Source organism: Lathamus discolor, chromosome 1, assembly GCF_037157495.1.
Source record: "Lathamus discolor isolate bLatDis1 chromosome 1, bLatDis1.hap1, whole genome shotgun sequence".
In the NCBI taxonomy this organism is placed as follows: Eukaryota; Metazoa; Chordata; class Aves; order Psittaciformes; family Psittacidae; genus Lathamus; species Lathamus discolor.
Genome location: NC_088884.1, coordinates 60,637,556 through 60,651,772, shown reverse-complemented (window position 1 = coordinate 60,651,772; position 14,217 = coordinate 60,637,556). Strand labels below are relative to the sequence as shown.

At 38.2% G+C, this 14,217-nt stretch overlaps 1 protein-coding gene across 4 annotated transcripts in view; it reads right to left on the bottom strand.

Moving 5' to 3' along the window:
• The window catches only part of SCUBE1 (signal peptide, CUB domain and EGF like domain containing 1), a 213,101-nt gene that overhangs the window by 93,486 nt on the left and 105,398 nt on the right, over positions 1-14,217 (bottom strand). For 2 of the 4 annotated variants that reach the window (XM_065673120.1, XM_065673131.1), the window contains exons 6-7: positions 5,661-5,777; positions 2,670-2,759 (exon numbers count right to left, since the gene is read on the bottom strand). In XM_065673120.1, coding sequence (XP_065529192.1) covers positions 2,670-2,759; positions 5,661-5,777 — 207 coding nt within the window. The remainder of the gene's footprint in view (positions 1-2,669; positions 2,760-5,660; positions 5,778-14,217) is intronic. The other 2 variants (XM_065673139.1, XM_065673148.1) reach the window with 1 other exon arrangement.

Below are 14,217 nucleotides of genomic sequence, written 5' to 3'. Positions count from 1 at the left end.
CTTGTAGATCATCAGAGAAGACCAATTTCTCATCTGCCCCACAAGATCTAGATAAAAAATGGATCTAATAGTACGGAAGGAAGTGTATCTTCTTTTCTATATTCAAGATTTAGCCACAAGTCACAGGCCCACACCATGATTAGAACACAGGCCCTTGTAAGAGTCAGTCTAAGCTACAGAGGTGACCAATCTTGCTGTAGCAAAATGGCTGGCATAGGCAGACATGTCTGACAGCAGTCCTGTTCTCATGCAAGCTTTTAATAGCATGCATAAAATAACAGGGGACTAGAAATTATCAGTCATCTACCTTTCCCATTCTCCCAAGTCTGCTTGCAGAAGGGTCAAAAACCACAGTCCATTAACAGAAGCTGCTAACAAAGTTTCCTGAGGAGTTTTCCAGTACTTTCTAAAATAGCTGTTTAGAAAGCATCTTAAGATACATGGAATTCCATGGTAATTAGACTCCATTAAGAAAAGAAATTGTGGATTTTCTGAGCATCAGAAATCATTAGAAATAAACAAGTAGAAAAGCCCCTGTGTAATATGCCACCCACCCAGATCTCACTAATCACATTTCTTTTCAGCTCGAGTTAATGTTTTTCCAAGGAATCAGTTGTAGAAACACAGCATGTCCATAAACTCTCAGCTCTTGGCTGACACCTGCTAATACAGAAGGTATGGAAGAGTTAAAAAATGTATTTTGGAAACTGGATTTTTAATTATCTCCCTAAACCTATTTCTAGAGTCTATGTTCAGCTTGGAACTTACAGACCTGGTATAACTTAAGAAGCTTGTTGCTAACTGTAACTAAAATTCTGTTTGCTTGGACTCTTGTAAGCAGTATGAGCTAATTTTCAGGTTGGATAATTACTTTTATCATAGGGTGAGGCAGTAACACGGTGCACTATGTTGCTTGGTCCCTCTAACCCATATTGTACATACTGCTAGTAGCTGGACAAAGTCACCATTTAGACCTAGAGTACTGGATTTTCCAGTGGTCTAAAGGTCCTTTGCACATTTGTTTTCCTAATTTCCTGTGAGACTATGGATCTTATTGAAATTACAGCTAAAAGTATTAACAGCACCTTTAGAAGCAAGATGAACTGCCTCATAGCTTTTGTTATATTAATTTAAACAGTGCAACATTAAACATTAAATTGATGTGTCACTTGCTAGTTCAGCAAACAAACTGCAAATTAATAATTGTAGATAATCTAACAATACAGGAACATATGTCCAGGTTTTCACATGAGGGAAAAAATTTTACTTCAAGGTTACCACGTAATACCATTACAGAGTTATAAGCCTGTGCCATTTCCTACACACTAGCTGCATGCTGGCCTACGGTTAAGTGAATAGTTTGTAATTGGTGGCAAGATACCAGTGATACGGAAACTTTATAAATATTGTCATTTACTGCAACTATTAGCAATCAACTAAATATTCAAAGTGAGGCTTCTGATCTCCTAAAGGTGGCCCTTCCAGACAGGTGTGGATGCTTACAGCCAGAGCTGAGCTTTCCAAGGGCTAGCAGGAGTGAGTTCGCAATGGACTCAATGGGTTTAAGACATGAAATAGTGACCAGAAGGGAAGAGAACAGAACCTTGTCCTGCCAGAATCTCTCCTGTGGATGAAGAATCCCTATCTTGTAAACATTTCATTTGGTACATTTCACCAATGCTCACTATGTTTAAAACCTAGCGGAAATAATTACACGTGGTGAGCAGGGCATCAGAATGGAAAATACAGCGTAACAAACCATCTGAAAACTTCCAAACCAATGGCATAATCCACCAATCTGGGCTACCCTGTGCTCTTTGTCACACAAAAAGAGACTGGCAGAGGTCCAGCCACTCTACACTTTCTATTCCAAAAAGTCATTTACGGCTAATGGCCACAAACGTAACATGAATTAGACAAGCACAAGGGTGCACAGTAGGTTAACTCAGAGCAACAGGTAGAGAATCATCTTTATTGTTCAATGCACTTCCTCATCTCTTCCACTCTCAGGCTCCAGCAACACAGAGAAACAAACTATGCTTCAGTCTTGAAAGAAGAACATATGGAAGCTCACTAGTCACTAAATAAAGATCTTTCAGTGGTTACTAACATAGCTGCACAAAGTGAAGAAATTAATTTCTACTCACAATATTTACATTTCAATCAAAAATATAGGAACTTTTAAGTAGGCAAACCCAGTTGTTCATTTAATACCACATTTATAATGGAACATGGTTTTACATCATCATCATCATCATCATCATCATCATCATTCACTTTAAAGCCATTAGGCAGGTCTGCAACATGAGGTTTTTCAGGAATCCTACAGCAACACATACGCACAAACACACACAAATCACATGTAAGAAGTAGCTTGCATAAGGTGAGTAAGGTTAATGGCAAAAGCTTCTTTCTATGCAGAAGAAATTGAACATTAAAGCTGCAGCGTTAGGAAAAAAAAAAGTTTAAAAACAAGAAATGAAGTTGTACAAAAGATGAGAACTTAATGAAATTGGTGACCTTTCCACACAGATGAAGTCAGGTTAAAAAAACCAAACCAAACCAAACCAAAACCAAAGGGACCAAATGAGACCAAAAGAGAACCTCCCCCCAACACACATACAGACAAAAGTGAGAGTACAACAAAGGAAGTGGAAGAAAAGTGTTACCCATAAGTAGCCGCCGTTTCACCCGCTTGTCCACATCAGCTACTGACGTGGCATTGTACTCAGAACTCTCAATTGCAGCCTCATCCTTCTCTAAAACACAAGTAAGGGACAAACATGGAGCAGTTGGTTAATCACAAGCCCAATTTTCCGCTGCCTAAGACAGTTTCTTGGCATGGCACAGCCAAAGCCAAGAAGCAAGGCATGAAAGCACTAAATCCCCGTTAGAGAGTTAATTCCCTTTGAGATCCCAGGAAAAAATTAAAGGGTGTTTAGGGAAGGGAGGAAGAAAAGAGGGGGAGAAGGAAGAATGGTCAACTATGAAGTAATTAACCACACACAGGAAGCTGGATTCCTACTGGAGAACAAGACAGCTAACATGAGTGCCCCAGAGAGGTGTTAATGATGAAAATTAAAATTCAGGGATGCTAGTTAAACCAACTACCAAAGACAAACTGCAAAGTGATTCAGGCTAATGGTGGCACCAGGATCTGAAGGTGGTAGGCAGAAGATAGAAAGAACTAGAAGAGTCCGGTGATGGATGGGCAAGGATGCACCATGGTCTTGTACACATCGACACATCGTGAGGAGAAACCAAACAACGGCATGCAAATTAAACAAAAACAACAACAAAAATAAACAAACAACAAACCAAACAAACACAAAAAAAGATCAATTTGGGCAGTGCTGGTTGCCTGCTTGTCTATGGAACACTACTAGCTAAACATTCAATGCTAGGAAAGATGTTGCAAGAACAGGGTTTAGTAATTTTATAAAGCATGCAGTAAGCAAGATGATGTCAGCAAAGGTGGTTTTACAAGGTAGTCTCTGATATCCTACATGTAAGAGCTTCATACAGCATATGAGGACTTTAGTTCAGTTATGCTTTGTTAGAAATACATAGAAACAGTCACAGGTGTGGGAAGAGTTCATCAGTATGTGAAATAAAAATAAAGATTTCTGACACAGGAAAGCAATGGAGAAGCAGCAGCTGGGTAAATAAAATGATTTATACAGAGAGGGAAATGCTTATTAGGAAAACAAAAACCAAAAAGCAGGTGGGGACTTCCACATGCAGCAAACATAAAAAAATAAAGGGATAAGTCAAGCAAACGAAGACAAAATATGTTAGACAAAGGGTCAACAAGTATTTCTCTGGCATTGCAGAAGTTTGCATTCTTGCAGTGATGCCTGGAATATGTACACCACTGAAGACAGCAAACACTAGAGTCACTGAAGTGAGGAGGAGGAGGAGGCTGGCAGGTTTTGTTTGTGGCAACACTACATGGTTGAGTGGTAGCAAGAAGTTGTTTTGCTTTGTTTTTAACAAGTTCTAGATGGGATCAGGCTGCAATAGAGGCTTTTGTTTGAGTTTTTTTATTTTGCTCTGTAAATAATTAATGAACGTCAGTTATCAGACAAGACAGGCAATCAGGAACCATCACCAGAAAGCAGGAAAAAAAATGTAAAAAATAAATAAAAGTTTAAAAGTATTCTAAGAGAAAGAACTACTTAGGAGGAAGAAATCAGCACAGGCAGTAATATGTGACTTACACCACAAGACCAAGGAATGTAAATGGAGTTGTATGCATTACATTACAAAAATGGGAAAAAAAAGTAAACAAGTGCAGTATACACAGCTTTCAAAATCAGTTTACATGCTGAACAAAAGAAAACATCAAGGATATCAGTGAGTGCTAATAAACAGAAGATCAATTATTCATTCAATAAAACCTGCTCTCAAGGCTCTCGCTCTTGTGAATTCTCTGCATCTGGAACTGCCACAGACTTCAAGGACAGTTACTTAAGCAGAGGGGCTGTATGACAAAGCCCTCTGTCTTAACCAAAAGTACTAGCTAAGAGATCCTGTAAGCTGAGACAAACCTTGAAAACTTGTGTATACAGTGCGGCAGAGTCCAGTGCTGAACTTTGTTCAGCTCTACGTCTGCCAGGAGAACCCTCACCCTACCACACAATTTGAGCAATCAGATCCATCAGAAATGAGTGACACACTGGGCAGCCACAGAGTTCCACGCCATGGATCTCACCAAGGGACCACTAAAAACTTCCATGGGTTTCAAGTGCTTTGTCTTGCAGTATTGATAAAAGAGAGAAAAGATGATAAATACATGTCCATGCTTTTTCACCTTAGGAAATTACTAGGAATTTATACCAATTTGAAATAAAATAAAAAAATAATAATAAAAAAACCACAACCCAAAAATAACAACAACAAAAAAGGCAACATGACCACAATGCTAATGAAAACCACTACGGATTTTAGGTTCTGATGTATGAGTAAGATATCTCAAATTTCAATTTGCAGTATGCAAAAATATCCTTTAGGGGAAAAAAAAAAAACACAAAAAAAACAGGAAAAAGCAGAGCAGAAAGAACTGGTGTTAAGCAGATAATGCATTTTATAATCATAAATGTTTGCATAGCATCTTCCAAGATGCTCCACCTCTTTAATGGTTTTGTCCTAATGATACTCTGAGTTAAAGCTTATTCACTACACGTGCTGTGATTTTTAGAAACATAAGGTATATAACAAGGAAGAAAGCTCATAATGATTAATTTTCCCCAGTAACAGCTTAGAAAAGAGGATCATTTTCCTCACCTTGCTTGCGCAAGGAAGTCTTGACTCATGAAAGTGAAAGGAAGAGCTGAACTTTCATTCATCATTATGAATGTTCTACACCTTTTTACTTTCAAAATTGTTAGAGTTATGAAAAGAAATAAAAGTTACACAGGAGTAACAAAGGAATACTTCATTAACAAACATTTTGACAAAACATGCACAAATGCCCTTCTCTCTGTATAGCTTGACCTTAGCTACTACAGCCAGAAACTGCTGTTGGACACATTTCTCAGCAATGGTGCTAAACGCCTGTGAGATACAAACACACACGCGCACACATACACACATACATATGTGCACATATATATTTTATGAGGAATACAAAAGAAAATGCATGACAGAGAAGTACTTACCAATGCAGGTTCGGCCATCTGAATGTAGGGCATACTTCTGATGACAACCACACACAGGACCAGTATCTGTGTCATCACAGGTGTGTTGGCAGCCTCCATTCCCATAGTTACAGGTTACTAGTTAAGCCCCAAATGAATGTGTATATATATATATATAAATAAAATGACAATGAAACCAATTAGTCTTGAGGGTCCTTTTAGAATACAGAAAAAGCAGTAACATACCAAGACATAAGGCAAGATAACATTTGTATTTGCAGTTATTTGCATTTCTTATTCTTTCTGCCACATCTTCCCCTCCTTATCTTGGCCATGCTCCTCTTATACCCTACTCTCAGTCCATGCAGTGAAGAATAAAAGAGAAAGGAAAAAAAAGAAGCATGCTACTTTTCCCCCAGTCTATTTGTATTCATCATTTTAGTATGAGTGGTTAGCCAACTCCATCCTTTCATAAAAGCTGTATGCTTTATATCCATGATGTAAATGGCATGAAGAAATGAGTGGTGTACTAATATGGATGTGTATTTTCAAGTCTATAGACAGCATTTCTCTTTTCCTTCCCCTTCATTTTCTAAGTGGAGGAAGCAGAGACCAGACAGCAAAACCAGAACCCCGTCAGTCTTGAAATCCATTTTTTCATGTACTGGTCCTCTTAAAGCACAAGATTGTTTAAATATAAAACAAGGAAATGTGGTTTGGTGGGTTTTGTTTTTTTTTGTTTTGTTTTCTTCTGTGAAACAAAAAATACATGGTCGTTATGTTCCTGTAGTGCACTGGCCTCAACTAGGAAGGAAACACTGGAGATGTCACTTTAACTTCCAAGCATACAGTGCAAAATGGCTTAGAGCAATTAAAATGTCCTCTGGTGAAAAAAATACTAAAAATACATTAAACATTTTTCATGACAGGTAGTGTTTTAAAGTTTACATGAATTAACAGATCAGATACAATTTCCTTTGTCACATAATGGATTTAATTTCTAACTAATGAGACAAACCAGACAAATATTAAGCTGGCTAGTGATATAAACAGTGCCTCTCATTTGCCCCTGTTCCATTTTATCATTTGTAGTTACATAGCTTAATGCTACACAGCACAATTCTGATCTGATTCTGAATCTGACTGAATTCTGAGCTCAACTGACTATCTTACACACAGGTAATTTGGACCAATTTCTTTACTGATATATGCATACTGGCAGACACAGGAGAAATCCAATATACCATTATTCAGTTGAATTATAATTTCAGAAGACATAATTTCAAAACTTAGTTTTTAAATGTTACAGTAATCTAAATACTGACTCCTACTAATCAGAAGGAACCTGCTCACATTGGTTTTAGCAGAATCTCCCTTCTAGATAAGAGACTATAAAAAAAGTCAGGGTAGTATATTGCAATATAGAATAAAACTATGATGATTGTTAACAGGATTTTATAACCATATATCTAAATCTAAATTGAGGTTCTATCTAGTCCAGCAGGGCCAAGCTCATATAATTTCCCACTGACCTCAGTGTCTCCGCTTTACCACTAGCTTCTTGAAATGGGAGCGGACTGGAATTTGCAGTCACAGTAACTAGCTCTTAAATATCCCACCTCCGGTGTGAGTGTCCCAGTGCTGAACAGCCATACCACTCACAGTAATCACTGAAGTGTTTAGCTTAAAATGGATCAGTTCTAAGAAAAGCAACTGAGGGAGACCCATCACAGCATACCCAACAGATTTCCCACTAAAACCTCCTGCCAGTGTGGGAACTGCAATTTACACCCGCAGTCCCTGAAATCTGGCAGAGATCACAACAGGACTTGTTCATCTCCAGCGTACAGACCAGAGGCCACTACAGGTGCAAGCACCATTGGTCCTTCACATTGCACACTTTGAATAAAATCTCTGCGTTATTCAGAGATCCAGAGGAAACAGTCTTGTGGCCTACTGGTAAGAACATTCCCCAAGAAGAGTGCCCGCCCGGATTCCCACCTCTCCTCCAACTGTTCTATCCAATTGGAAAGAATGCCAGTGAGTAAGATGGAGAGCAGCCTGATCCACATGTCCCTCTTGGAGCAAGACAGCTAGGGCCCTAGGCTGGAAAACGGGAATTGAGGGCTTAGTCTCACCAGACAGAGGAGGGAATTGAATTCATCCCCCAAATCATACGAATCCTAAACTTCCAAGGTATTACATTAAAAAAGCCCCTTAAACAACAATCACCCTCAGGCATTCTTTTTCCTTCTCTAGTTATATAACTTAAATATTAATTTGTTTTTGTGAAAAAATACATGAAGCTAACCATTCTGCTTTGCATCAAATGGAAGCAACATTTCATTCCCTTCAGCACACATTAATATTTTAGCTTTTTTTTCTTTTGATGCAAAACAAACGAATTAAAATTTTATGTCAATTCTCCATTCTTAAACCTCCTACCCCAGGGAGGTGTTCACTCAGACTGAAAAATAATTCTTCTGCTCAACACTAAGCCTGATCTTATTCGCTTCTTTTTGCCCAGTTCTTTGTCTTGCAATTTTGGGGGTTAATCTTTTCCTTGTGGCTGTTTTTCTATGCCATGTTATGTGTCCAGCAGTTACTTCTTGGTTAGCCTGGAGGTGGATGAAATACTGGTTTGCAGCTTAGCTGAGAACTAAAGGAATAGATAGAGGTTGTTTGAATTGGCTGGGTGTAGCCTGATGGCAAACATGAGCTCTCTTCTCCCAGCTGTGCCTGGGATGTGATCAAGCAGGACCAGTAAGTGGTACAGAAAGCAGCTGCTTGCAATATCCACAGTACTGGGCAGAGCTAATCCAGGACACAGTAATTTCTGCTTACCTATCCTCCCCTACTTCTTGACCCCGTGTGGCTCTTGGACTATGTGGAGGTTCATTCAATGTTTCTAGCCCTGTTGGACTGCAGTGCCATCACAAATTAACTTAAAGGTGTTGTTTATGCAAGATGTTTAAATACATTTCTAGCCAACAGTATTTTTATTGTGGATTTTAAAGTGCAATCAGCAACAAAGTGAGTATTTTAAATAACTAGACTGCAGTGGTTATTTTTGGCATTCCTTGCTGAAAGCCTCTGCTGGCAGAGATGAAAATACCTTAACACGGTCACTCCTATCCACGTAATATGAGGGACTTTTCCTTACTATATTTGTCTATAAAAATCACACTAGATTGATGGGGTTTATAGTAAATCCTGTAGAATCACACACTCCTTTTACAGTTTCCCTGTACACTAAAGTTGCTGGATCCTGTTATATACCTAGTCAATTAACACAGATGTAGGTCAGTTCCTTTTCCTGTCTCATACAAATATTAGTAAATCACATTTTTGAAGGATTTGAATTACTGTCTAGACTACAATTTATTTATTTTAAGCAACTTGAGCCAAAATTCTGGAGCTTGACAGCTCTGCAGGTGAAATTGGTACAAAATCCAGTTGTGAAATATATCATTTCAATTTGCTTTCAGCCTCAATTCTGTGGCAGTTACACAGTGAGTAGTTTCTCTTAGAGGAAGAAAACCAAAATTATTCAGAAGCAAACGGACATCCAGATCTACTCCATTTTTGTCAGAAAGCATTAAAGTAATGAAAAATCTCAAAGTGCTCTTTTAAAAATCATTTCTGATACATTTGGACTCTACAGCTTTGCAGAAGACTGTGTGCTCATTCAGAGTCTGTGGCATTAAAGGGGCAAGAGGCAAAATGGTAAATTCTGACACACATCACCTTCAACTATTATAAATCATTTTATAATGAAGGAGATGGAAAATAGTATTTTTTTTCCCAACAAAGGAGAATATATACATGTCTGTTAGAACTCAGATATATTTATCCCCAACATAGCAGACTTAAAACAGAGTAACAGTATTGCTTTTGACACTGCTTCAGCATTAGTGCATGTCTTAAGTGCAATCAAAATTCTGGGCTCTTCCCCATAGTGGGAGAAATACCACAGTACAACTGGCTAAAAACAATGTCTCATAGAGAAGGCTTTGCTTGTGTTGGCTACAAACATAAGTAGGAACAGCACATAAGCCCTACAAAGATGCACACCAGCTGTGTAATGCTGGTGGCCAAGTTACCAGTGTGTTTTCCCAATGCTGCTTCTGCTGTGAATGAAGAGCTATGGGGGGATCACCCTGAGCTGAATCCCTAACACTGGTGCTTCAAAGCATCTTCAGACTGGATTAATTCTTTTCATTGACTATAATGCTGAGGCTCTTGAACTGGAGAGCTCCCTTTCAGGGCCTGCAGGCTGGCAGCATGGCATGATCTCCCTAACTGTCCACCTGCTCATCCTGTAAGCAGCAGCATCTGTACAATTTCACTGGGCTGAGCTAAACACTCCTAAGAGACAGCTTTGCATGTGGGCCAGTGCTTACATCCATAGAAATATAACGACTAATCTTGAAATGACATTTTGCTGATGAAAGACAAGAAATAACTGTCTGGAAAACGAATGACATCTCAAAGAACAAAATCAATTTTAATGTAAGTATTCCACTAAATAATTATAGTGATAGTCCAGAAGACAGAAAATACCAGAATGCAGCCTCACTCTGCAGCCTAAATCCTGCTGTCAGTGTTTCTCTCAACTTTCATATAATCGTTTTTCTGGTTTCTTCCATCCCACATGCCCATAAGAAGGAGTATTTGAAAACATATGGCCAATTATTAAATCCAGTACGTAGTACCTACCTACTCAAAAAACCTCTAAAAACAGTGACGTCCTGCTCTTGTCTGCATGTGAACTGGAATACGTACTGTGGCTCAGATGCCACGGAATTTGCAACAAGACAGATCTTTTTTTTTTTGTAGCATGGCTTTCTGCGATACTTTAAACCAGCACGTTGTAATTCCAGAGAAATTTAAAACTGCACTACTTTTTTAACTAAATAGTACATTAAATATATAATTTGTATAAATATATAGGCATTTATTTCAATGTTATAAAGCTGTGCACACAGTATTGCTTGCATTATTCATTCTACTATGGTCTTACATTTTTAACATTCTGGAGATCTTCATTCTGAGAGCAAACGGTTGCATGAGAACACTGAATGCAGGAGCTGAAAAGCTACCACTTGGCATAGGTGGGACAGAATTTTCTTATAAACTTGTCAGGACTTTTAGAATTGCTTAGCACTAGCCCTCTGGCTCATTTGAACCATCATTATCAGAGGGGTCAGGTAGAAATAGTTGTAGTTAAGCTTATCTAGCATTTTCATTAAAAGATTCAGCTTTTACTCCTTTATAACTCTTTTAGGTTGCAATTTGCAGGTATGCATATCTGCTTTAGCTTTCCCCTTACTTTTCCATTTTTCAGCTAAATTGGTCCAGCTAATACTGAGATTAACAAAAAATGTCTTGGTTTTGTCTTGGCTTGTTTATGTTTGTGGAAAAAAAAATTCAGCATATAAAAAAATTTCTAATGCAATCATGCTCAGCGGTAGGATCTGAAAATCTTATACAGATATAGAAAAAAGAAGGTTATTTCCCCTGTTTTTCCACTATAATCTGGAACCAAATTCACTATGCCTAAGTCTCTTCTTTCTGCTGCCACCAAGTATCTATGAAAATCACTGGCAAAGCATATTCTTCTAATGGCTTGTGTACACAGAAGATGGTGGTTTGCCACTACTTTTGATCTAAAGGATGCAGCTCTTCTCAGAAACTGTGTATGGATCTATATGATTCTGCTTGGTGTATTTCTAGATGACCTCTTGAGGTCCTTTCCAGCCTCAACGCTGGCATGGTGGGCCATGTGAGGGTGCATATTTAAAAATTACACTAAGAAACCTTTAAGGCTGAAAAATTAAGCACTCAAAAGCTACAAAATACCAGACTTTCAGTACACAGACTTATTGTACCAGGATAACCATCCTTAATGACAAATGCAGAAAATACTCCTGTCTGAATGCACAGTGGAGTTGGGGAATGTCAGGTCTGTGGAAACAGGTGGAGAATCTTGTCTCATTTGCTACAGAATGAGTAGCAAATCAGAAAGGGACTGCCAAGACTGGATGCTCTTGTTCAGATACTGAACACAGCCATAAAAATTCTTATACAGTTTTGCCCTGCTACAGAATTCCTATTAGGGCTTCGCAAGTCACTTGAATAACATCTATTACAGGTTACGAATATTATAGTCCTTTCTTCATGGCATTTGCAACTACAGCTGGAGCTACTGAAAGCTTGGCTTTGATCATACTAAAGTGCTATAAATGCTGAGCTGGGTTCTGAGTGTTTCTCATTAATGATTTATCACTACTAAATGACTTTGACATCAACATCTTTATATTCATTTTCCATTTGTAAGATAGGCAAACTAACACTTTTTAACTTGACAAGAATGTTCTGAAAATACATTACCAATGCCTACAAAGCACTTTGATATTAATGAGTATCATGGGAAAATCCAGGAGGAAATTTACACTTTTATGTTCACAATAGGGTTTAAATACTGTGCAGCAGGAAAGGCATGACACTGAATTATGGAGAGGAAGCTAATGAACAAAAGCCTGTTTAACGAGCACTGACCATGGTATATAGTGAAGGAAGCAAGACACCAATAGTGACTGCCTTATTAGCATGCAAGAATACGATCGGGTGATGTGGGATCATGTAATTAGGATGTAATCATAGAATCATAGAATAGTTAGGGTTGGAAAAGACCTTAAGATCATCGACAATCTTCTAATGCATGCATAGAAAGTAGGGAGTCTCCCTCCAATTTTTCATGCTTTCTAACTTACATTAAGATCTTTTTTTCCTTTCAGGAGCATGTCTTATTACTAGTGAACTTGGGACAATATGTCTGAAAACCTCACCCAGTATTCTGATTCAGTTGCAAACTGGCTGATAAAAATTCACTAGTGAGGTATTGTTTTTTTGCCACTTGTTCACATGAGAAAACAGAGAAGCAAGATCTGACAAACCCTGAAAGGCACAGTCTCCTGGAAGGACCATGATAAATCAAAAAAACTGAAAGGGATACAGGGATACCGATATATCAAACCCTACCAGTCCCTGGTATACAGGGCTACAGACCTAGTCCAGGCTGACAAAGGGCAAGTGACTCTTCAGCTCTCTGGCAGAGTTCTACTCAGTCCTTACAAAGCTGCAGCTCAAGATTTAAGCCAATTCCACTGAAACAGTTAGCTGTGAAAAAGCTTTTTTTTTAAAGTCAAGATTTTGTTTCAGAACTAGACCTTTCTAAATAGCTTGCAGTAATCTCACAATTACCGTCCCAGGCTATTCGGCTACAGCGTTGTATTTCTTTGCATTTGGAAGGGCTAGAAGCACACTTATTTTAAATAAGACTGTGGAACATATTTGTGAATGTGCTATGGGTTTAGGTGTACTCTGCAGCCTTGAAAAACTCACCATCCCTACTTACAGGTCTGCCAGCAAAAGTTCATTATACTTCCACTATAATTTAAACACCACAGGGCACAGGATAAATTCAAGTTTTTCATTCTATTAAACCTTGAGGCATTTAGAAACATTGCTCTAGGAAAAACTCTAATCCTCCTGTCACCATCTCATTATGAAAAAGGGTAATATAATTCCTAAGGAATGTTCGAGTTTGTGGAAACAAATAATAAACAGCATAAATAAACATCCTCTCCCACTTTACCGATGCAGCTGATCTTGCATTGCAATTAACAACACACAATGTTCACTTCTAATAAACACTGAGAATGAAAATTACCATAAAGGCATTTTTTCTCTGTGCTTTTGCCTTTGGCTTTGTGTAGCCTCTTAAAACTGAGGAGCAATCAGGCCATACAATATCCTGTGGCATTTCTTGATGATACTCAGAGATGATTCTTTTGACCTTGTACTTGGGAACTGATATCACCTAAGCATGTTTACACAGATCTAATGAATTAAAAAACTGAAGTGGAAGAAAAACTATCACAAAAATACTGGCCCTATGGAAAGCACAAAACATGTTTCATGTCATTTAATGCACTTCCTTTTCTTTTTTTTTTTTTTCTGTCTGTCTCAAAGCTACCAAGCAGGAAAGCAAGATACCAGAGTCAGATCTAACACTCACTGAAGCCATGAGAAAGACATGCTTCTTCCTTTGTAATCAGTGCTAAGTTACAAAGAGTCAATTATTTTAACCTGCATAGAACAATTTCCAATTTTGTGGGCTAATGAGTAACTACAACTTCATCATCCGAGCTTTGAGTATACATCACTGAAGGTTTTCCTTTGAAGACACCGCTGCCTGTTTTCCAAGTAATAGAAAAAAAGTAGTCTGTGGGCAGCAGAATCAGGACTAGAGCAAACATTTCTATTCTTTAAAAAAGAGGAATTCACATTCTTAATTTGATAGCTTTAGTGGGTTTATCATTAGATCCATTACTAGATTCATCAATGGATCTCTTATTGTGGACCTTCGAAATACTGCAAGCCAGGATCCTCTATGCTTTATTTGTTTTGATTTTACAAGGAAAGCCTGGCTCCCCTCACTTTTCTGCATTCATAGGAAGGTAGAAAAGTTGCTATCATTGCCAACAGAGTCACAGCCAACATTCTATTATTC